Source organism: Natrix helvetica (assembly GCF_964273705.1).
Source record: "Natrix helvetica genome assembly, chromosome: 3".
NCBI lineage: Eukaryota > Metazoa > Chordata > Lepidosauria > Squamata > Natricidae > Natrix > Natrix helvetica.
In genome coordinates this window covers 92,681,204-92,706,051 of record NC_138549.1, presented here as the reverse complement: position 1 = coordinate 92,706,051, position 24,848 = coordinate 92,681,204, and the positions used below count along the sequence as shown (strand labels likewise).

At 35.8% G+C, this 24,848-nt stretch overlaps 2 protein-coding genes across 9 annotated transcripts in view; both read left to right on the top strand.

Moving 5' to 3' along the window:
• The window catches only part of PRKACB (protein kinase cAMP-activated catalytic subunit beta), a 77,361-nt gene extending 73,621 nt beyond the window's left edge, over positions 1–3,740 (top strand). For all 3 annotated transcript variants that reach the window (XM_081946889.1, XM_081946888.1, XM_081946890.1), the window contains exon 10: positions 791–3,740. In XM_081946889.1, the coding sequence (XP_081803015.1) occupies positions 791–916 (126 nt within the window). In that variant the 3' untranslated portion in view covers positions 917–3,740. The remainder of the gene's footprint in view (positions 1–790) is intronic.
• Positions 3,741–13,204: 9,464 nt separating this feature from the next.
• SAMD13 (sterile alpha motif domain containing 13) overlaps positions 13,205–24,848 on the top strand; it is a 47,472-nt gene continuing 35,828 nt past the window's right edge. Inside the window, exon 1 of one of the 6 annotated variants that reach the window (XM_081949306.1) lies at positions 13,205–13,455. Coding sequence is in view for 3 of the 6 variants with exons in the window: in XM_081949303.1 (XP_081805429.1) it covers positions 14,984–15,053 (70 nt within the window). In the remaining 3 variants the exon portion in view is untranslated. Of the gene's footprint in view, positions 13,456–14,110; positions 14,455–14,904; positions 15,054–15,133; positions 15,253–24,848 lie in introns of those variants that run through there. The other 5 variants (XM_081949305.1, XM_081949303.1, XM_081949302.1 and 2 more) reach the window with 5 other exon arrangements.

Here is a 24,848-nt window from a genome sequence, read left to right as displayed (position 1 = left end):
CTAGTTTCTAGTAGTAATTGTCTTACATGAGTAAACTAAATGTGTTCAGCTTTCTTAAATTAATGCCTGGAATATATCGAAAAATGTTCTCCCCCCCCCCCACACACACACACAAAACAGTCTTTGCCATTGGCCATTTTAGACTCACAAAAATCACTTTTTGTGTATAACACAGCTGTAAATAATGTGTAAGAATGCAGCATATCAACAGTACAACCAATAAACAATGATTGATTATAACAGATCATATGACTTGAGCATTTGTGGAGATGCTACAAATTATTTTTCAAATGATCCAAGAAATTCTGCATTCTTTATCCTTCTTGGCCATGTATTTTTGTTTCGTTTGCTTCTTGAATTTTCAAGACTTTATGCAATGTTCAATTATTCCACCTTTTCAGTGTATTCCACTGTCCTTTAATTCCCACCCTATTTCTTCTATATATGCATTCTTGAAGGATTGGGGAGGGGTGTCTGATAAATGTCCCTTCAGTTCTTTCAGTCTTTTGGACCTTGTTTTTTTCTAGTTTTCTGTACTACATTTTGACTCGATTTTGCTACATTAATTTTGTTATTTTGGCAGTTTCCTGATCTATGTAGCTCCTTATTCACACATTGGGTGACACAATGTATTTCTATTTGTTCTTTGCGGTATTTTCATTTTATCAAATAGTCCTTGTAATGATTGTTTTTGAAGGCTTTGTTTATTTTATTTTAGTTCCCACAGTCTTAGTGTTTAATTCTTTCAGATTAGCAATTAACAATTGTTCATGCTTTTTTTATTGTACAGGTAGAAGCTCCATTCATACCAAAATGTCGAGGCCCAGGAGATACCAGCAACTTTGATGATTATGAAGAAGAAGATATCCGTGTTTCTCTAACAGAGAAATGTGCAAAAGAATTTGCTGATTTTTAGTACTTGTTGGAGGATAAGAGGACATCAGGGCTCATATTGGGGTCTTTGCACTCTGTTAACTCATGAAGTGGAGCTGAGACCATCATATGTCAAAACAATTACCTAGTTACTTCATTCCACAAAGCTGACTGAGGTCTTTATTGCCATCTTCCATGTGTGCAGGTTGCACCAACCCTTATAACTAGGCACAATTAAGCAAGCACGGTTTGTGCTGTTACACAGAATATAGACCACTTTTCCTATTTACCTTTTGGTTTCTATTGTTTCCTTTGTTTTCTGTGTATTGTTAATTTCTCCTCTTTTCTCTGACCCACTTTTTAAAAATGAAGTAGCCTTTTTCTCGAGAATGCTCCATTTTATTTTGAATAATGTATGTGTATGAATGAAACTGAAGGCGTTCGGGCTAAATACAAGTTAGACTGAAGTGGGAGATAAATGTTGCTTCTAGTTTGTGCTGGCCAATCCTTCTGTGTCCATCTTTGTGCGTGAGGCTACAGTTCATAGGGGTTTCTTTTAGTGGTGTTTTTTTTCTTTGTTTACTTTGGTAACACAATCTAAACCTAGCCAACTTCAATAGCATTTTGAAAGTAATATTTATTGCCATATGAGCATATGCTAATTGACTTAAGGATCTCTTCCTGGAGACTGACCAAACCTATTTTCAAAATTGGAAAATTTGTGTAGGGTACAGTAGCTAGCCCTGTGCCTTGGTTTTTTACATTGCTGGCAGTTCTTCTCCCTGCCTCATAGTTTGTGTTATTTTCCTAGACAGTTAATATGCTAAAGCATACTGTGTCATAAGTAGCACAGTCTCAGTAAGCAGGAACAATTCTATCCAGTCTGGGCTTTGGACCATATTTAATCATGTTTAGTAACTTGCATCTAAAGAATTGACTATTTAAATAGGTTTTAAACACCTGAAAGCCTGGAACTTGTAAAAGATTTGGTCAGTATTGTTAAGAGACTAGGACTGATTTTTAGTAATGTCAGTGGGGCTCCTGAAGTATTTCACATTTCAACCCTTTTTTTATTGAAGGGGGGGAAGCATCTTTTTTATCTCTTTAGCTATGAGAATAAATGGTTTAGCAAATTGAAAATTTAGTATTAAAATATTGATAAGTTGCTAGATAAACCTGGTATTTCTGTTAGCTGTGAAAAATAAAAGAAACAAATGCCAAGTTTTTATTCTGGTATACTATATTAGTAAATTCAAGGATGGAATGCTGCTCCAATCATGGTTTCTATCAGCAGCACTTCATTCATATAGAAAAGAGACAACGTTTGAAACTGCCACCATCTGTGATGTGGTGTCTTCATTTCTAACATATTTTCTTTTGATGAAATGAAATTTATGGTTGCACAAAGAATTGATTGGGTTGAATTAAGTTTCATATAATCTCATCTACTGACCTGTATGGATATTGCTGCCATGTGCTTGCTTCCAGCACTTTTTCAGACTTCTGTTTCAGTGTTTAATGATCAGTAGCTCAACATATGTCCTTGTGCTTTTAAATTTATCCATGCAGTTTTTAGTTAGGCACTTACTTTCTGATTTATCCCAAGAGGGCCTATCTTAAGATGGCACATCAGTACACTTAGACTCATGTTTTATGTTCAATTTACACGTCTACAAGAATGAAGGGTTATTCTATCCAATTGATCTAAATTGCTAGGTAATCAATGGATTTTCTACTATGCCAATACATATAAGATAATTGGCATTATTTCCTTTTAATCTCTGTGACACTCCTTTAATGAAAACCTCTGTAGACATTTTTCACTCTAGAATAAGATGAATCATACAATCTTCTGCACATCTTTAAGTTGTCAGGCAGTTTTGCTAATCATTGTTAGTTGTTTGCCATCTTTGTCCACTACTGTCTGTCTATGTGCAAGACAAGCATATGAAAATCTGCAGTAGCAAATTTTATGTAATATATTGTCACATTAATAAATTAAATAATTATTTGTATGAAAAAGGTTAGTTTTTTTTGTATTTCATCTAGACAGAGGACATGATGTTGTATGCTAACTGTATCCAATAAATTCATTAATTTGTTCATGGATTTTAATAAACACTGCAGATCGTTTTTTTTAAAAATTCTGGTATGAATTTTAGCCAGTAGTTTAATTGGGTAATTTTTAAGTATATGTAAATATGAGGCTTCATTCTGGATTGTCCATGGAATGGATTCTAGCATGCCTAAGTTTTCAACTTTAGATGGACAATTTGGAAACACCTTTTTCATTCTTTTGATTTATGCTTGTTTAAATATTTTACGTTGTCAGAAATAAACAGTAAACATAAATCATAATAAGGGAGTAATAGATTGAATAGAAAGGGGTTGGGCAAAATATAAGGAAGTTGCTATTCACAGTGCATGAAAACACATTTTCCAGCATGCTGTCTTCCAGATATGTCAACAATCACTCCCTGCCAGCACTGGACATGCTGAAAAAATAAGGGGATTTCTGTCCAACACATCTGGAGGGCAGCAAGAAGACTGTGTTGAAGTACACATTTAGCATTGTGCTAAATGTTCCTATCATTTTAAATATACAAAAGCCACAAGAAGATAAAGATGCCTCTGTCTAATTTCAAAAACAAAAAAACCTTTTCCATCATATGAAATACTGTATATTTGACAGTAGAGACTTGTTAATTTTACACAATTTGAGGAATTAAGTGTTGGACTGTATGGTATCTTTTAACTGTACTCTAGCTGTATGTAACTCTCATTTTCAACATAAAAAAATGTATCTCATTAAGTAAATTGCTTCTCTTTTTTTGTCAGCTGCATTAAAACCCTTATTTTTAAAATCCTTTAAGTATTTACTGATTTTTTTGAAAATAATTAGTTTGTTACAATAGTGTGCAATACAGTAAAAGTTTATATACAGAACTACAAATTAAATTATGTACAACACTGCATAAAGACTGTGCTGCTTTTTTATGAGGTACTATATCTCATTGTGCATTCTCCTTTGCCATGGCAGTCAACCATATTGCTTTCTGTAAAAACGAGTTTTATTTTGTGGAATACACTGCAGGTGACATATAATATTAGACCTAATTTCTATCTAGATAATCTCTTAACATTCGTAAGAACTGTGCCTATTAGTGCAGGATTCCTTTTTAAAGGAAAGATATACATGTTGGTTTGTAACAGCATTTCTTAACCTTGGCAACTCTAGGAAGTCCACACATCTTAGAATTGCCAAGGTTGAAAAACATTGGTTTGTAATCTTCCAAACTGGTATTGGATTTGTATAAGCTTGGAAGTGGGGTGTATATATAAAATTTAAAATGCAAAAAATCATGGCATTACAATTGTCTTCTGCATATTCACACATCTTCCAAAAGCAGAAATATGTTACCAAAAGGAGAAAGATGGTACAAACTGATTAATCATGTTATATGACTACTAACATGGTCTATAGTTCATCTCTGAGATCATAAGGAATCTAGGATACTTGCCATTTAATTGAGGTGTGGTTTTTTTATGAGTGGGGTGAGGGCTGTTTCTGGATATTTCTCAAATTGGATTCAAGCTATTTTTATCAGCATAATTCCAACTTCTCTTGCTCTCCCTGTTCTTTTTTTCTTGCATGTATATTTTCTCTTAAAAGTTAAGGAAGTTTTCCTTTATCAGTTACCAGAGCTAGTTTTCCTGGTATTCTAAGGAAAGGAGCTCCTATTAAGCTTATTCAACTCCTGCATATTCACACATACTAATTAATATTAATACAATTTCAGAAAGTTTGTTTTTTTAATGATTTTTTTTTACCTTTCACAAATGTAGTTGGTATCAACAGGCCAATCAACAAAGAGTCTTTGTATTCTATGAAACACAAAACACTCTGCATACTTATCAGATCCTCCACTTCTATATGCAGGGAGATGTTCGGGATTGTGATTGCACAATGCAGATTATGTCACGTATTTATTAGTATCTGATCTGAGGATGCATTTCAGGAATCCCAGTGTTTATGTTATGACATCACAACACGTATTTCATCCTTGTGTCATCTTGCTTTGCAGCCAAAATTTATGCCCACTTTATTTTGAGAGAAAATAACACTAGAAACATACTTGTTGACAACATTATTTTAAGATAGTCCTAGAGTTGGATGAAAAGCCCCAACAGGGAAGTTAGTACTTTCTTGAGAATATAAAAAAGCTTACAAAAACAAATTGGGTCGAACTTTTCCCCAAGTAGTAGCTGTCTGAAAAATCTGACAAGATTGGAATTCTACAATCTTCCAGAGTCGGATGAGAATTAATCAGCAGTTAAGGTCAAAATGGTTTGGTGTTGCCTTGGCTTTTCCTTTTGATCCAACGCCTTTCCAAGAAGTGCTTGCAAACCATATGACAAGGCATCAAAATGTATGTCTTGCTGCTAGCAGCTTAGACTTGATAAAGAATAAAATGGGATTTGGAACAAAACAGCTGGCATTTAAGGAGCATGGTGAGGTACCCAGGCTAGAACAATCATTGGAAAGAGACTGGAGAGTAAACTGGAGAAAAGAAATACCGTAGCTGCAAAGGAGCACTGGATTTCTGCTTCTGCTGGAATGCTGGTAACTGATGGTACTGCCACTACATACTTGTCTGCTTTTAAGCAACCTTCACAGGTATAGTCCCATTTCATTTTAGCTTGCTTAGATAGATTATGTTTTGACAAAGACATGAGTACCAATCTTAAACAGAATCCCTTTCAGAACATCTCAGCTTTTTAGAACATATTAGGGCCTATATCTCAAGGAGACCAGTTAACAAAATATAATATATCACATTTTTTTTCATTAATAAACTTAAGTTTTCAAATTAGGAAATTCTAGGGAGTTTGCTTAAGGATTAACTTTAGCAAATTCAGAAAGTGTCATCCTAACATAATCACAAGATGCAGATTGTGTAATACGTAGAAATATTAAAGTTCTCTTTGCTTCTATATGTTTATACGGATATAATCTATTGCTATGGTGCCTAATCTAAATTACATAAATGTTAGAATGGCTTTATGGATATGCAAAGCAACTCTGCATGTGTTTGCATAACAGCAGGTCCTAAATTTAGTGGACCTTGTACAGTGTAGTTACAACCATTGAATTACACTTTGAATTACACTGCCTCTCTGAGATGCCATGTATATCTATTGTTATCTTTTAGGGGACATTTTCAGCAGCAACGTCTCATCATTTAGATCTCTTGTTTCTTCCTACTTCTTGTCAACATTTTTATAGATAGGTAGGTAGATATTTTAATTATTTATTTTACAGATTTGGAAGAAAAGAACCAAACAAGCTGGACCACTGTTTTGTCCTAACTGCACAGCTTTGGAAAAGGGATGGTGCCTTGAAATGAAGGTCAACTATGATTTTTCCTTAACTATAATTCAGGAGGAGTGATAATAAAACACACATTTAAAAATACAAACCTGTCAGGAACAATATAAAACTCAAGGGATTCCCCATATTTGACAGGAGCTTCCATTCAAATAATAAAGGTTTAATAAGTCTTGTTAAGTTCTGGCAAGAAGGCCCAGTGTTAATTTCCTCAGGGATCGTTGTTTTGTCAAACTGGTGTAGGGTAGGGTTGGCAGAAAAGCCTGGAGGTATTCAGATTGGAATTAGGGAAAACCAGGTTCAATCCCATCTCACACAATGCTCAAGAAAGCTGGCTTGAGTCATCTCTCAGGGCTGCTATGCAATAAGAATGAGTGATGTATGTACAAAGAAATCCATGACAGCCATAAACAGTAGTAGTAGTAGATCTCTTGATGAATACTGATTTGTATTTCAAGAACTTGAATCCCACACACATTGTCATAGCAACAGTCAAGCTATTTATCCCACTCCCACCACCACCCCAACTTAATATCACCAAAAGGACTAAAATAAAGAAAAAGAAACAGAGCGAGTAGATTAGTATGTGAAAGAAGTGAGAGTCCTTCCCCTCAGAAAACAGGAGTTGTAATCTTCATTAATCAGTAGCATCCACAGAGGAAGTAAAAAAAAGTCAAGATGACAGAAGCATCCTACACCTCTTCTATGTGTACCGAGTTTACAAGCTTTATAAAGAGGCAGGGCTTTAGTAGCATAGTCATGACTACCATCTTGAGTTTTCTGGGCCTCCTGCAGATGTCACCATTGCTACTAATTATAGAAAACTAAATTTAGATCTTGAATAAATAGTTAAACATAAACTGCAAGTATTACACTTAACAACAACAAAAAGCCTTTTTGTATTCTAGGAAGTTATGAATGAAGACGGTAATAAGAAAGGAAACAAACACTGTTGGAATAAAAGTAATGCCAGGTACCATCTAGCAATAAACAATTTTTATAAGAGCTTAGATGTGGGCAGAGCAATTTCTAAAACACATACATTTAATTTTTGCTCATAATGAAATTCTAAACAAAAGTTCTATTGTAAATTATAACCAGGAAACCTCCACAACGGATAGTGTTCAGTGTCTACTTATACATATCTAGTAAAGAGGTGCTAACTTTTGCTACCCTGGAGAATTTGGACTATACTCTTATTTAGGAGTAATATGCAGAGGATAAAGCACTTAAATCGTGACTATTCCACATGAAAGCTTTTTTGTTCCACAAAGAAACATAATTTCAAAGAAATAAAGAATAAAATGAGTATTTATTTAAAAATCAAATATTTATTTAAAAGTTTTATTTCTAGGTATGTGAAGTAGGATTTGGATGAAGTTAGTCCTCTGCAATATTTTGGACTCATGTGGATTTAGTGTAAAGTAGCTTAATGTAGGGTTTGTAAAACTCTGTTCTGCTCAATGTTGGGGTTCTTCAATAACTTTTTTTTTCATATAAAGTTTTTTTTTTTGCCTTTCAAGTACATTCACAAATATACATTCTTGTAAATACTATTAACATTTATCTATTAACTATTAACATTTATCATTATCTTCTTACCAATATAGAAAACACAGTTGCAGTCACTTTCTTGCCACCCCGTACCTCCGTCTTCTTTTGCAACAACCCTACTCCTTCCTTCTTCTCAACCGCCCTCCTCTACTTCCTCTTTTCTTCTTCCCCTCTCTTTCCCCCACTCCTCCTCTCTTCTCCTTCTTCTTACCCTCTCTCTTACTCTTATTTCCTCTCCCTTACTTCCTCTGTTTTGCCCTTTCTGGTTCTTCAAGAACTTGATGAGATTCCATGAGAGACAATGTTTTTTTATTAAAAAGAAAGCAATTTTTCTAATGTAGAATGGAAAGGGTGGAGCTCATCAGTTAACATTCAGAAGCTTCAAATTCTCAGGTCGCATTTGTACTCATGAAGACTCACTACTTTGCCTCTTGATTTGAATCCTGGAATTTTTTTTTTTAACTAACAGATTCTGTGGCCTGAAAATATTTCTTTTTGTGGGGGGTGGGGGATCCTGGATTAATGTATAAGCTTAAAACATAGCTAGAGGACAAAGGCTGCCAGATCAAAAGGGTATTTTATTTCACTGACCATTTCCCCCAAATGTAGTATAGAATTGTTAGTTACACATCATATTAGAACTTTTTAAATTGAATCCTACATTTTTCTCCCAACTCAAATTTCTTCCATCATGTGTTTACAGTTCTTGTCATTGCTAGTTGGACATCTAACGAATGGAAGGAATTCAGGTCTGTAGTTCCACCTTGTGGTTGTTGTACAATATTAGCATTATGATGGTTCTACTCTAAAGTTTGTGTTAGGAATCCTTTTATATTACTTCATTACGCCTATGTTTGAAAAACACAGTCATTCAATGCCCGTGTCAATATCTTACTTCAATTATTTTCTTTCTTTTGTTCACATCAAATGTTAAAGGACCGTTTAAAAGACATTCTTTAAAAAATCTTCCACATTAGCTTTTTGAAAAATAGGGAACTGGGGAAGTCATATTATCATTGTAAGGGGGAAAACTTGCAAGTCTTAATCAGAAGCAAATAAGTTCTTTATATAGGCTAGATGTTCATATCCTAGGCAAGGAGAAAACTTATACTTGATATCAAAGACCTATAAACACCTAACAAATCCAAGTCATAGGATTTTCTAGATTTTTTTTCTTGCTTAGTTTCATAATTTCCACTGTAATAAGCACAGTTTAGACAAAACATCCATATGAAAGATAAGACTTTCTTTCAAATCTCACTTGTATATTTTTGGACTTTATATCTTCCAGCCTTCAATCTTAAGATTCCCTATATAGATAAAAAAAAATCATAACAATTCAACACTTCCATAGCCGTGGTTTAATAACATATGTCACAGTGTTTCTATATAATTGGTTCTACTCCCCAATTCCTTAAAAATAGTTTGAAGATCATTAATACTTGTTTTTCCATCTGCAAATCTCAAAGCATAGAGAACAAGATGCCAGGAATATTTATTCACTGTTCTGCATCAAATTTAAAGGATTTCTACTCTGCCTTATCTATGAATGTTATCAGTAAAAGTGAGATTATTTCCAAACCACCCCATTCTTGTTCCCAAATGCCTACATAATACCTCAAAATCAGCTTATGATTCTATCCACTTTGACTGACTTTAAAATGCTGAGAATATGCAGAGATCCTGAAACAGTTGGTGATTTCCACCTAACAGAAGAAAGAAAAGAACACCATTCAACCAGGGCCCCATCTGCTGAACAATTATCATTTTAACAAACTGCATCACTGTTTGGCTATGGTGGCATCAGTGTCTCAGATAGAAGGTCCATTCAGAGAGTGGTAAGGACAGCTGAGATGATTATAGGAAGCTCGCTTCCTGTTATTCAGGATAAGCGCTATGTGCGTAGATCTCAAAGAATTGTTAGAGACCCCACACACCCACTTTAAAGTCTGTTTCTGTTGCTTTCCCTGAAAGGAGTTTTCGAAGTATTTCTAACAGGACTACCAGCTTCTGTAACAGCTTTGTTCCATATGCCATCCATCTGGTAAACACATGAGATTCATTTTTCTTGCCATGTACATGCATACATCTGAACTAGATTGTGTTGTTTCTCTGTGTCATATAATATATGTGGGTGTGTGGGTATATGCATAATTATGTATGTGTGCATGTATGTATGTATGTATCTATGCATGTATGTATTTTATTTATTTATTTAGTCATGTTTAGGGTATATTGGTGGTAGTGACCCTTTCAGAGCTGTATGCAGCAAAATCTTATTTTAATGTATGCCGATCAGTGTACATTTAAAATGACAATAAAGTTATTTTAACTCTAAGTAAGTCCAAATCTATTCCTAAAGTCACAAAAATTGCATCATGGTCACTTCATTCAGAAGAGAAATAAATGAGTGTTAGACTCAAGCTGTGACTTTGCTTCAAGATACAGTATGTACATTTCTCTGGCCATATGAATCGTATCAATCTCTGAAAAATTGTGACACTGCTTTTTCTTTTAGAAGACTTGTTGGGGTAGAAGTTAGGAAGTGGAATGAATTTTCACAAATAGGGAAGGAGACCACTCACAACTATCTACCTGCTACTTAGAATTGCATCATTTCAGAGAAAATAGTTTTACTGAATATTTCAGCATACTCCAGCCTGAAAAGATATAAATCAACTCACCTTCTATATGTACTATAGCAGTGGTGGTGAGATTATGCAAGTCTGACGAAGTCCATGCAAAGGTTCTCTTGATAATTTTCTCAGTCATAATTTGGGTGATCTGATTTGGCCTTTGTATTCTCAGGGATCCTTGCTGTTATGCGTTATAGGACTGGTCAAAACAAATTCAAGTCCCCGCAAGACAATGTTGCTATTTGTAGATCACTGGCCAGGTTTGAAGGTTGGAAGACATTAAGATGTCTTTGCAAACTTGCAAACTTAGATTACTTCCATACATTATATGCATATGGGACTGCCCTTGAAGTCCGTTCCACATGTGGCAACTTTGACCATTGAGCAAAAGAAGCAGTTTCATTGGTTTCCAGGCCCAGTCAAAGACCTGATTTTAAGCCCTGTTTCTATTGATTCAGCGTAAAATTACATTTACCTTCTGATAGCCACATCATAGTTGATTCGTATTCGGTTTGTAACCATTTACCATTCTGAAATCATTTCCACAAATATTTTTACCATGCTTCGAGCTAAGGCTATTCACTTACTGCATACTCTTCTTCTACAGGAGATACACTCACTACCAGTATATTTCCAAATGCAATTCAACATGGTCATCACATGTAAAATAAGGCTCAGGGTTTTGATATTTACTTTACCAATCTTAGATTTGGCCTGCCCAGTCCAAGTGAATTGATAACAAAGTTCTGTGGTCAAACACAGGGCCCTGGGTTGAGAGTTTTTTAATGAGTCTCTGGTTGATGTGGTGTATGTATTTACAATACAATACAATACAATAGCAGAGTTGGAAGGGACCTTGGAGGTCTTCTAGTCCAACCCCCTCCCTAGGCAGGAAACCCTATACCATTTCAGACAAATGGCTATCCAACGTCTTCTTAAAGACAGCCAGTGTTGGGGCATTGACAACTTCTGGAGGCAAGCTGTACCACTGATTATTCATTCTAACTCTCAGGAAGTTTCTCCTCAGTTCTAAGTTGCTTCTCTCCTTGATTAGTTTCCACCCATTGCTGCTTCTTCTATCATCAGGTGCCTTGGAGAATAGTTTGACTCCCTCTTCTTTGTGGCAACCCCTGATATATTAAACACTTTCCCCAGATTCATGCCCATGTAGTCCTCAACTTACGATCACAACTGAGCTCGAATTTTCTGTTGCTAAATGAAACATTTGTTAAGTGAATTTGGCCACATTTGACGTCCTTTCTTGCCACACTTGTTTAGTGGATCACTGAAGTTGTTAAGTTGGTAACACTTAACAATCTGTTTTCCCCATTAACTTTGCTTGTCAGAAGTTGGAAAAAGTGATCGCAGGACCCCACGACACTGCAACCGTCATAAATATGAATCAGTTAGTTGCTAAGTATCTGAATTTTGATCACGTGACAATGGGGATGCTGCAATGTGCAAAATGGTAATAACTCATTTTTTCAGTGTTATTGTAACTTCGAATGGCCACTAAACAAAGTGTTGTAAGTCGAGGACTACATGTACTGAGATGGGGGACTACTAAATACATAATACATAAATAACTGAAGTTATTTGTTTAACTTCTCCTCCTGAGAAGTGATATAGGAAGAGATGAAAAGCAGGCATTCTCAGGAGGCAGGTAGCTTTTCTCCTCTGGAATATTTTTCCCTTTGAAACAAGCTTGGTTTTTATTATGATCACATTCCTGAAGCTTTAAAAACATGGCTATTCCAAAGGTTCTGTGGGATCTGATTGCTGTGAAACTTTTGGTACAAGATATATAATGCTTAATTAACATAATATTTATTGTGCTTATAATTTCCACTTATATGCTGATAATCTTTGCAAACCAGTTAAAATCTTGTAAGTTTGTAGTTAGTCTAAACACTTTTAAGGACATTTTTATAACTATACATATGAATTTTGTTTCCCAAATATACATCATTTTTTTCTGATAAATCTCATTTAGATTTATCAGAGGCAAACATCACAATGAAATGAGTTGACACAATGTGCCTAAGTCCCTACATATTTCACGACAGTTTAATAAGTAAAGCATAATTGAGTTTCTATAGTATTAAAAACAATATATAGTTTATAAAACACAATGGTTGGGTAAGCACAATGTTCCATGCCATAGAACACCAAGCAACCAAACTTAAAGCAAACCATGTTTAGCTTTGTAAAAGCCTAAGAATTTCCACTTGTGAAAAGCAGTAGCCCACGTAGGCTGCCCTATTGGTCTCAAGAAGGTAGATGTGTAACTGTAAGGCATTAACTCATTTCTCCTTGATATTTTAATTATGGGTGGGATTCTTCTGCATTATCCTGCTGTTTGAATGTCAACATGCATGAAGATGGTCCAATAAGCATGGAAAGTCTAAAGAAAAGCCTTGGATAAAGATCATTCAGCAAAATCACAGAACATTTTATCAAGGACTATCAAAAAGAAAGCTGGATTTTCTTACGGAAGTGGAAAGTTAGAAACAGAGTTTTTAAAAAATGGAGGACATGAAGTTTGATGGAGCACCCATGGTGGTGAAATCTGCTTAACCAGGGCTTTAATTACCGCATAGCTGGAAAGTATCAGACTGGTGCTTTTCCTAGCTCTGCTAAAGGGAAGGGCTTTTCCGCAGTCACTTGGATATTACAATTATTTTCCAGAGCAGTTAAAAATTTCCTAATTTGACTCAGCTTTTTAAAGGCTTATGTTGCCTCAATCTGCAGTTGTTGCAAATCATGCTAAACCAAGATTATTTAATCAGCATTTACTGAATATTATGCAAAGACCTAGCCGTTTAGAGAAAGCTTTAATGCTGGGAAAAGTGGAAAAGTATGACCAGCAGCAAAGTTGATGGACTCAGTGACCGTGGTTGCTTATAAATTATCAGAGCTGCAATTCACACATTATGAACTACAGTATGGAAATATCTGAACCCAATCTTTAAGTAACATTTACAGACTCTATTGCCAAGAAAGGTATGTTTTTATTATGTATTTTATTTTAATTGTTTTTCTAATTTTGAGGTGCACTGCCGTGGAATGTGATAACCAACAAGCATGCACAAAATATGCAAGTAATTCAATGAATATAGACTGCATGGCTGCTGTGTAAACAGCACATCGGAATGTTTATCCATCATTTAACATTTTCTAGATTTGCAAAACACTGAATCATAAAACTAAATCATGATCTGGCTTTTCATAAAGTCAACCCCTTCCCTACTGATTCTTGCAACTAAATTGAGACATCCATATTATTTATTGTTACTTTCCACTGCTTTTCTACAATTTCCAGATCTACTATACAACCCATTCATTTCCTAAATCGCATCTAAATTCCAACCAGGCTAGTAAGCTGACTAGGTTTTTTTCAACTCAGATGAGGTTGGTTTGCTGTGCTGCTGTAACCTACTTACCACTGCTAGCTAGTCTTGAGAAGTAGAAAGTAATCTTAAAAAAGACAATACTATACGGAAAGCAAACCGCTCTTACTCTTGCTAAGAAAACAATACAACATTGTTACATCAAGCACTTGACTCTCAATTTAATCAGGTATCAGGTTTGACTCAAGGGAGACATTACCTTTTTGCAAAAATGCTAAGAGAAAATACAGTGTTCAAATGCAGCTCTTAGGAACAAGGCCTGTTGTTGCATTGTCCTAATTTGTAAGTTTTGCAGAGACAACCGAATGCTCATTGGTGGAAAGAGGATGCTCATAGAAACAAAGTTTGGTTCCATCAGCATTTATGATACCCCTTTTGGGCTACTCCAGCAGAGCAGCTCTGGGACAGCAGCATTACCCCAGGGGAATAGTGTCCTCCTGGTTTAAGGAAGAGGGGAAGCCTCCATTTCCTTTCTGAAGAAGAAAGTTCTGTTTACATTAGTCAACTCCAACCACTCTGGAATCTATGAACCCAGATAAGAAAAATCATTCCAACTTTATTTAGCTGATGGTGTAACGAACACTTAGGTTGGGTAAGTTTGTCATTACTCCTGTTCCTCGATGAAACGATTTTCTTGGCTTCTTAATGCATTTGACTTCTTTGCTCCGTTTTTTTTAAACATATATTCAACAAAATTCAAGTTATATTCTCAGCACTGATCTCTTTTCAATAATATTAGTACTGCTAGAAGTAATGGGTATACTGGAAGGAAATTTGGTGCATGTACTGCCTCTCAATGAATTGCGAATCACACTCCTTTCTGGATTAAAACCATCTTTTCCTTTCCAAGGCAGTCCTTGAAAGACGAAAGTGTTAAATTGGGAAAAAATAATTTACGTTCTCACTGTCGCGCCCACGCCATCCTTTGCCTTATTTTCCCCCCTCCTTCCTTGTGCAAGGGTTTACTTTGTGGCTTTATAAATGTGTGTGCTTCTAAAATATGACTGCATCTTAAGTGAAGGATGGACCGGTTTGTTGATTTTTTTTTAACACCCCGTCCTTCCGCACGTTTATTTGCAAGATGCTGCTATGATTTCAGTGGAGTTTACACCCGAGGATCTATGTTTCGGAATTGTAACTCCGACCTGCTAATCCAGCCCGAAGCACTCGCTGTCCTCAAACACAAAAATGGTGGGTCTATAAATATGATTTATTCCCAAACGGTCTATTCTGGAGTTTTGGACTACGATTCCCAGCATGCCGTCCTCCATGACAGCTTCTTCTGATTGGCCGCTCCGTGTTCTAGTTGGAACTCGGCATGTGGCTGCTGCTGTGCTGGGAGGAAGGCAATATTTTTGCAGGCTTTATATGTATGTATATATGAGAAAAGGTAAGTGAAGTCTTCTGCTGCTGCTCTCTTTAGAATGGGATGTTTTCCTTCTTTTTAATTCTTCCCCCCATTTCTTTGTTCCTAATCTAGTTAATTGTAAACGTTGCCCTGAAGCAGCTGCTTTCAAAAGGCATGTTTTATATTGGTGTGTGTTTAGGGAAATTTAACCAATCCGAAACTGGAAAAGCAAGACTTAGTGATGCACTGAGGATGATCCCAAAGGGATAAAGAAATATATGCAGCCCGAGAGCTGTGAAAACACCAGTAGTGATTTTTCCTCCATGAAAATGCTTGCTACAGTATTTCTGTTTTTTTCTTGGAGGGAAGCTTTATTAAGAAGCAAAAAAGTGCAGTCTTAATGTGGGGAAAACGTAATTTGCACTATCATTTTTATTAGCAGGTACCCTTGAGAGGACTGGGGTCTTTTAAAGTCATTGCAAAGAGAAAAATGTGAGGTGTTTGGTTTGTTTATTTCAGTCCTGTTTTGCATTCCAGTTGAAATGATGCTTTCCCCCCCCCCCTCTTAAGTTTGTTCAGAATGGGTTAGGAAGTTGTTTTTCATCTTTCAAAAGCAGATTCTGACGTTTTGAAGGCTATGCAAAGCTTTGCATCTTTTTTGTTAAAACTAGTGGGTAAATTTAAGATTGCAAATTATATATGAAATAATTTCTACACAGCAAAACTTTAAGCTATGATTTTTAAATGACAGGAAAATTGTTTGTGGTTTGATTTCACTTTCAAACATCACAACATTGACAAGGATGTCTGAGAAAGAAAATTGTTTGGACACTGCAGGTGGAGAGCTACCCATAAAATTCTTTGTTTCTCACACATCTGTATTTTTCAAATTAAATATGCTAAGATTCAGGTGGACAGCATCAAACATGGCAGTTGACCTCAAATTTGCTCCAAGTTAGTCTTTTTTTCTTTACACATCTTTTCTTGCTTTTATGGATGGCACCTTCCTGAACCAGAGTAACGATAAATAATTGAATCAAACGATAACCATCTCTAAGCAGTTTAAGAGTATTTTTTTCAGCAAAAACCCTGAGCAATCTGACTAGTTTTAAAAATTGAGCAACCTCTGGCTGAATAAATGGAGACTGCATGAGAAAGAATTGCATTCTCTTTATATGCCAAAGTGTATATGCAAGCACATGCAGTCAACCTGCAAGATGCTCTTTTGTACTGCAGATACTTTCTTTGTGGGAGGATGGGGGGGGGGGGAGAATGAGGATTATATTACTGACAGTTGTGTCCACACATATGTGAATTTTTACAAGCAAGATTTGCAAGATGGCTTGGGGCTTGAGCCTTAAATTTTGTTTTCAGTACAAACCTCAACTTTGAAATATGATGAGGATGGGGCATGTCTTAAATATGTCCTTTGTCACGATGTAAAAATGCAATGTCTGTCTAGTCAAGTTCTGGTGAGTTGTGTAGTTTTCTTCAGAATGTGAAACCTGTTTGCATTGCTTTCTACCAGAACATTGTTTTACTCAAATGTAAAGCCCATTTTCCCAACATCTAAGGGCTAACCATGCATTCCTGATTTCCTGGTGGTTTCCCATCAAATTGTTTAGCTTTTTGAAAGCAGTCAAAATCAGCTAATTGCTGCCACTATTGAAGTACAGTGTAAGCAGAATCCAATTTATCAGAAAGTAGAAAGACTTTCAGACAGTTGAGTCCTGATACTTTTAACATTCAATTTCATTCGTAAATTTCCCATTTTTTTCTTTATTCTTGTGCCCATATAGTGGCTGAGGAAGGAACGTTATGAATCTGGAAATTACTTATTCAGATATCTGTTGTTCTATCCATAGGTTTCCTGACTGCTCTCACTTTCACCTGGACATAAGCTTTCTGTGGAATTTGAGAAGAAATCATCTCTTATCCCATTTTGTAGTCCCAGGTGGGGTGAGCATGATTTTTTCCTTGGCCACAGAATGGGACTCGATTAGAAAGAGATTTCATTTTTTGCATTGTGTCAAAGGACACTTTGATTCCCTCCACCATTCCCCAAATAGCTGGTCAGATTTTTTAGACTATTTTTCAGCACTGTAAAAATAGACCATAATAGGGAAAATGCAAGGAGCTTGCTGTTGCTTTTAGAATTCCTTCAATGGCCAGTGGGAAGAATCATTTCCCAATTCAAGAAGAGACTCAGAAGAATTGCTGTATGCTGCACGAGCAGCTTTACCCAGTGTTTTCAGTTTTGGAAGGTGGGGGTGCACACAACACCAAACTGGGGGCTACATAGAGGAGCTCTCAGCTTTCCCAATCCCAAATATGTAATATATTTATGTATCCTCGAAGTGATTGTCAAAAAAATGTAGGTAAAGTACTTTGAACACTCAAAACTACTATAGAAGCCAAACTAGTAAAGAATAATAATACAGAATTTAAGCAAAGACAGTTGTGTGTTTTGTCTTGCAGCTTTGTTATTGAGTCGATTAAATCGTTTTTAAAGTTTCTTTTTAAAAGTTCAGTGTTATTGGTTTTTAATGATGTTTTTGACTACTGCTTAGGAAACCCTTTAAAAGAAAAAATTGTTGCTGTTACCATTGCAAATTCTAAATCAGCCTTCTCTCCACAGATGCTGTCCAGATACATTATACTTCAGCTTCTTTAATTTTTAACTATTCTAACTTCTTTTAATGAGTGGACTCTTGATTCCAGATATTTAGTGCCTTTAAAATAGACAGTTTTCAGTATATGCCTACAGTTTTTCCTTTCATCTCCTTCCATTTTTGTTGTTCAAACATTATATCCACATTTTAATGCAGTCAAATTTTCCTCCCTTGCCTCTGCCCCTCCCTTCTGGTACATAAATGAGATATCACTAAGTTAGGGGGACTTCCAGGTTTTCAGAACTCTATTTCAAAATTGCAGAGAGAGAAAAAAATACTTGGGGAAAAAGAACATAGGCCTTCAATTGAAAAATTGCCCCATGTGGATTACAGGCATGGATTCTGATCACAGGAGAAAGTTTGCTGGGTTCTTTTGATTGCATGAAGTCCCATATTCCACCAGCCGTGATGATGAAGTTTTGTAGAAGGAGAGAACCTCCGTGCACAACAAAGTTTGCCATCACAGCAGATGGAAGCTAGAACCTTGACTGGTGATAAGCATTCAACAACACTGTTAATTGTTTGGGCGAGCAGCTGTATTTCTTTCTTACAAAAACTAAAGCCATATTTGGAAAACCCTAGGGAACGCTTAAGGATCACAGAAAACCAAATTAGAATGCAACCTCATAGAACGGGGCAAACATGATGGAACAGTTAATGTGGCACTTGACAAATATTTCTTACTTGCTTGCACTTAAAGTGCAGATAATTAGTGTCTAAGCAAAATGAAGAATGCTTTTTCCTTTGACTTCTGTATGTACAGCTGCAGAAGTATGTAGTCAATATCTCCAGTTCGTGGTCCTTCCCATTCCACACATAAGGTATATGGCAACAATGAAGACAAGATGGAAAAATTATTAGTCTGACTGCAGTAGTGGTCTTACTGACTGATTCCACCACTGAGCTATACAGTCACAAAGTGAAACATCACATGACTGCGCCAAATTTTTGACGTCAGTTCCGGTACAGTCATTAAGAGTATCACTGTGGGTCGTTAAACTCAACATCACATGACTGTGACTCGCAATTTCCTGCCAGCTTTCCTATTGACCTCTCAGAAGCTGGCTGTGACGGTAATAAATAGTGATCACGTCACTGCATGATGTTGTCAAACATCTGAATTGTGACGTCAGGGACACTATAATAGCTACAAGTTTGAGGACTGGTCATAAACCTTTTTCAGAGCTGTTTTAACTTCGAATGGTCCCTGAATGAGCAGTCAGTAAGTGAAGATTACTTGTAAATAATAAATGGATAAGGTTCTATAGGAGCAAGCATATCTTAAGTTTTGGAGTTCTCTCTCTACAAAAACCCTACTTTATGTGTTTATTAATTTTTGTTAATTTTTTGCCTTTTTGGTATGTTTTTTGTACGTACATATGTACTTAATGTTCCTGTGTCCTGTTTTTTCCACAACAACAACCCTATGAGAACGGTTAAACTGAGAGGCCCAAAGTCTTCTAGGTGGCTTTCATGCCTAGAACTCACTTTAACCACTACAGCAAACTGGTTCTCCAGTTTTCTACTTACGGTACATATGTTCAAAGACATGGTTTTCCCCCTTGACTCATATCCCACGAAACTGAATACAGTGAATAAAGAGAATAAAATTTGTGAAGTGATACCAGTTGAGGAATGTGTATACAGCCATAGATAACAGTCCTTCGGGGTATGTGAATGTCAATCGGTTTGAAATAATCTGGTCAGTGAGCATTTTCTGTAAGGAAGTTATCTGTATATCTTCTATCTACAGAATAAAATTAAAATATATTATTTTGCTCTTTTAAATCTCTTCAAGCCATTTGCTTTGATTGAATCTTCCTACTACCAAACATTATGGTTACTGTTAAAGAAAAAAAAAACAATCCAAAGAAAGTGGCTTGGGGTGTAAAGTGATAAAATAAACTTCTAGGTTGCATAAACGTAAGCAAATCCTGGATTTTTTGGAGCTTCATGTGCTGTTCTGAAAAAGACAGGAGGACTTTTACTGAAAACACAACAAAGGCTATCATTGTCTCCTTTAATTTCTAAGCGTAAGAATTGCCCTATTTTTTAACTTGCCTTCTCAACACTGTTACTTCAAACAATCAGACACATAGCAAGTGAAATATTTTCTTTCACTTTTCTATTTGCTGGGAAAGGTTTTACAGTAAGTGAAGACATTACACAAAAGACCTGAATACAACATCTGAATCATGTTTACCTAAATAGCCAATTCGTGCCTGCCTGTTGTTGAAGGAATAATTTTTAAAAATGCAATTCTTTTCCACTTTGGCTCCCAAGAAAACAGTGAGCATGCAATATGTATTAAAATGTGTTATGATTACAAAATACAGAATCATAGAATTTGGAAAAAGACTTGTAAGCTTATCCAAATAGCTGCTTGATGCCCTGAAATTTAGAATTAGTGTATACTTTAATATGTGTAGGGATATCTGGTCTCTGCTTGAAAATCTCTAGTGGGGGAGAGAATTCACACCCCTTATTTTTATTTATATGTTTATTTCCCACTTTTTTATTTTTATAAATAACTCCAAGTGGCAAACACACTTAATACCCCTTTCTCCCCCTATTTTTCCCGTAACAACAACCCTGTGAGGTGAGTTGGCTGAGAGAGGGTCAGAGAACGGCTCAAAGTCACCCAGCAAGCTTTCATGGCTGGGGCAGGACTTGAACTCATGGTCTCCTGCTTTCTAACCCGGTGCCTTTAACCAATAGACCAAACTCTCCAGTAATATGCAGGTATAGAAAAACAATACAATTAAACTGTTAGTAGACATGTTCTTATCATTACCTCTTCCTAATGACCTTCCTTTAATATATGAAATCTAATTACACACTATGGCACCACAGAGATGAAGTTTTTCCCCTCATCTGTGTAATAGGCCTTTAGTGTATGTTAGATGCTACCATCTTCCCTTTCTTTCTAGATACAGAATTATAAGATTCTGCAAGATGCATTGGGCTGTGGAAGACAGAGAAATTCAAGCCATACTATATTGCCAGGCAGGCAATCCCTAGGTTGGGGTGGCATTAAAAGAACTACTGTAATTCTAGAATCTAGAGTGGCCTTCCTCAGAAATCAAATCTTCTTATGTTTCCAAATGATAATTTCCAAGTTCCCAGATGGGAAAAGACTGTGTAAACCAGTGTTCCCCAACCTTGGCGACTTGAAGATGTCCGGACTTCAACTCCCAGAATTCCCCAGCCAGTTGGCTGGGGAATTCTGGGAGTTGAAGTCCTGACATCTTCAAGTCGCCAAGGTTAGGAAACACTGGCCTAAACCATAATATGGTATTTTCTCCCTTCAGATTCCTGCCATTATTGCATGGTTCTGTATCAAAGCTCTCTAGAATAGCTTCAGCATTGCTTTTTCACAGGTGTGGGAAATACACTTCCTTAGACATGTCACCCAGTCCAAAGGCAAGAGTCGACATTTATTTAATTTACGACAAACTTAATGAAGCTGTGGCATCCCTAAAATTACCGACAAGAGGAACAAGAAAATCTATTCACCTTTCTGGATCCTTTCCTCTTATTTGCCTGAAAATACTTCCTCTATTTTTGTTTTTCGGGCCACGACAGGCTAAAAAATATTGGAGCTGTGATTGCTGTCGCCTTTCTCTTCTTTTCCTGCTGCTCATCCAGAAGGTAATCTGGAGAAAGGAACAAGAGAATTACTTGTCAAGCAATCCCAGTTTTCCGTGGCTTTAAAGATGCTAGAAAGATTTCTGTCCACTTCCATCCTGTCCTTGCAGATAACACTGTTTTGACACTAAAATGGCTGAACAATAGTTGCAAACACAGTGCTGTGAAATCAAACCTTTCGCCTGCTTCTTCCCTATTTTATAATTGCGCTCCCATTGTCCAAAAATTAAAGCCTAAGGGAGAAAGTATAGGCCAGGTTACACCAGATACAGTGTCTGAATTTAGGTCAAAACCAGAAGTTGTCAACCAGTTAGATCAGAGAAAGGTAAGAATACAGTACAAGAAACTCTAGTGAGCCGTAGGCTGATCATGATAATGTTTCAGGCCTGAGTGATAACAATGCCAGATAAAAAGGATTAATATAGAACTAGCTGCTGTCACAGGACTGACTCCTTTGCCTCTAGTCAAAGTATTAAATTAGCAGCTTCCTGCATTTGCTTAAAGAAAAAATCATTGGGAAATTGCATTAATTATATTTCTTTTGGCACTGTATGTGTAACTCAGCAGCTAGAATAGCATTTTTTGTGCAACAGAAGGCAATACTTTTACAGAATCATATAGTTATGAGGCTTCAAACTATACTGACACTATTAGAAGGAACTCTTGTTAGGATTTAAATATCCAATATGTTTTGGAGTCAATTTGCTGACAGCTTCAGTTCTCAGCTAGAGAAAAGAATAAGGAGTCTGCTAAAACGTAATCCTGACAACTAGGATAAATGATTGATAAAGTGGAGCTATAAGCAATATGTAGAGAGACAGGGAGTTTGGGGATTTGTAATGTTAATGGTGGATAAATTCATTGGGTAGTTGGAAAGCTGATTCTTAGAAGTTCAGGAAAAAAAGCCAAAAAGCATCTGGTTCCAAATTAAATAGGAAAAAACCCCACTTTTAAGGATTCAAATACTTGTAGTATATCAATAATTAGTACAGGTGGAAAGGGAAAATAAATGGGTGTATCTCCAAGGGCTCATCCATTTTATGAAAAAGGTCTATATGGGCTCCAATCAGCCATAAATGTTTTTTCCTCTCTAATCAAAGTGAATTTATCTATCTTCACAAGTTCCATCATTTTCACCAGCCATTCCTCCCTTGTGGGTAGTGTTAAACCTTTCCATTTTGAGCATAAAATAGTCTTGCTACAATTGCCATATTTAAAAACAAGATTCTATTACTTTTTTAGTTCCTTGTCCATTAGCCCACAAAGAATAATCTCTGGTTTCAATTGTACTTTAATTTTTAAAATCATCTGAATTAATATATTTGTATCATTTTTATATGTCTGTCAAGCATGATAAAATGTCCTTTCACATTTCTAGCAAAGATTCATAATGCCTTTATACATTCTAAACAATTTCTCTGGTGAGAAATACTATTTATTTTATTAAAATGCTCTTTAAGGTTAAAACCTTAAAACCTGATGTAAGTTTCAGTCCTTTCAACCTCATGTTTTTCCATTGGTTCATTCCAATGGAAAATTTAGCCAAATAGCCACATTTTAAGCCAATTTTATCATTCATTTTTCCCTTGTTCTTCTGTATCATTTTTCAACAAAAGGTTATACATTTTAGCAATAATATTCATCATTATTATACAATTCTATTTCAAACTCGGTCTTATTTTTGTTCCAAACCATAAAATGTTTTATTCACTTTAAACCTTTTTGTTAATTGTACATGAAAACCATTGACAAGAGTATCCTGTTATCAAATCTCTTGAATTCGTTTTGCAATCCTTTTGAGAAAATTCTAATAAATTATGGTATGTTAACTACTTACTTTTATTTATTATTTCCTGTCTATAAAATGCTTCTTGTGTTGAACGCCACAAAGGTGTTTTCAGAAGAATCTAAGTTTATATTTATTCCATATTCTAAGAATAGCCTGCCTGACATATTGATTTTTAAAGTCTGCATTTATATTAATTTTATGAAACCATAGATAACCATGCTACCTAAATCTCAAAATTGTGACTTCACAGTCCAATAGCTGCCTATCTCTTGCAATACAGTACCCACTCTTTCATCCAAACCTAACAGCGTGCAGCAAAATATAGTTTCCTATCTGGTAAGCCCAATCCTCTTCTTTGCTTTGCATCTTTTAATACCTTATATTTATCTTGGGGGTTTCCCCCTAAATAAGAGTTATTGTAGCAAATCTGGATGGCAGTGTGTTGGAGATCCTATAATTGTGTTCTGTGTAGGAAAACTTAAGGATGTTCTGTATTCAAATAAGTTTCTCATATTACTTTTCTTGCAATAAAGGTGTTTATTTCTTAATTATATTTGCACAATATTTTGTACACATATAGACCTTTCACATTTTAAACAATTTATGCAACACTTTGAATGAAAAAATATGAAACACACATCTTTTCGCATGTGGGTGGGGAAGAAAGGTTTGAAAGATTTTTTTTAAAAGCAGCACTATACTTTTTTCTAAATTCTCCCCATTATTTTCCACTTCTTAGACTGGAAGACACAAAAATTAATTTCTTATTACATATATTGTATTACAATACAGCAAGTATTGTTGTAAAAATTTAAATTTAGTGCATGTTATGTATGGGATCTGGAAATGTTCTTGTAGAAAAGACCTTAGTCCCAATCTATTTTTGCTTGGCAGGCCCAATCAGTCATGGCACCAAAGGATAAGACAGAGCTAGAAAAGATACCAAAAAAGATAACAGAAATTATTAAGGCAAATCAGGAAGGCTTACAACAATATTTTCCAATCAGGTTACCTTTCAGATATGTGACTGATATTAGTACAATATTGTGGATAATCGCACCTGTTAACTTGGAATAACTGTATCTTCAATCCAAAGGGGATTGTCGGTATATATAATTTTGATGGAATGGAATAGGCAATTGTTGGAAGAGGTCTATATTGTTACCATATATCTAAGCTATACCCACGTTTATTCTTTCTAACCAATAGAATGTTGGAAAGAAATTATGTGGGGGATTAGAGCTAAGTCTATGTGTCATCAGGATATCTCTCCAAAAATAGAGTGGGACCAACTGTGATGTAGGAGAGAAACTAGTCAGAGCAAAACGAGTCAGAGCAGTCGAGTTTAAAAATGGACTCGGTCTGACCAGGACCTGCAAAGGAAACAACAAAACAATTCAGTATATCCCTATAAGGGAGGCAGAGGGGCAGCAACTTGTGTCAGTATTGATTGCCTTGTTCGTCAGCCCAACCCCCAATCCTCTGGTCATATAACTCATGGTGTTGCTATTAAGCATTTGGAAATAATT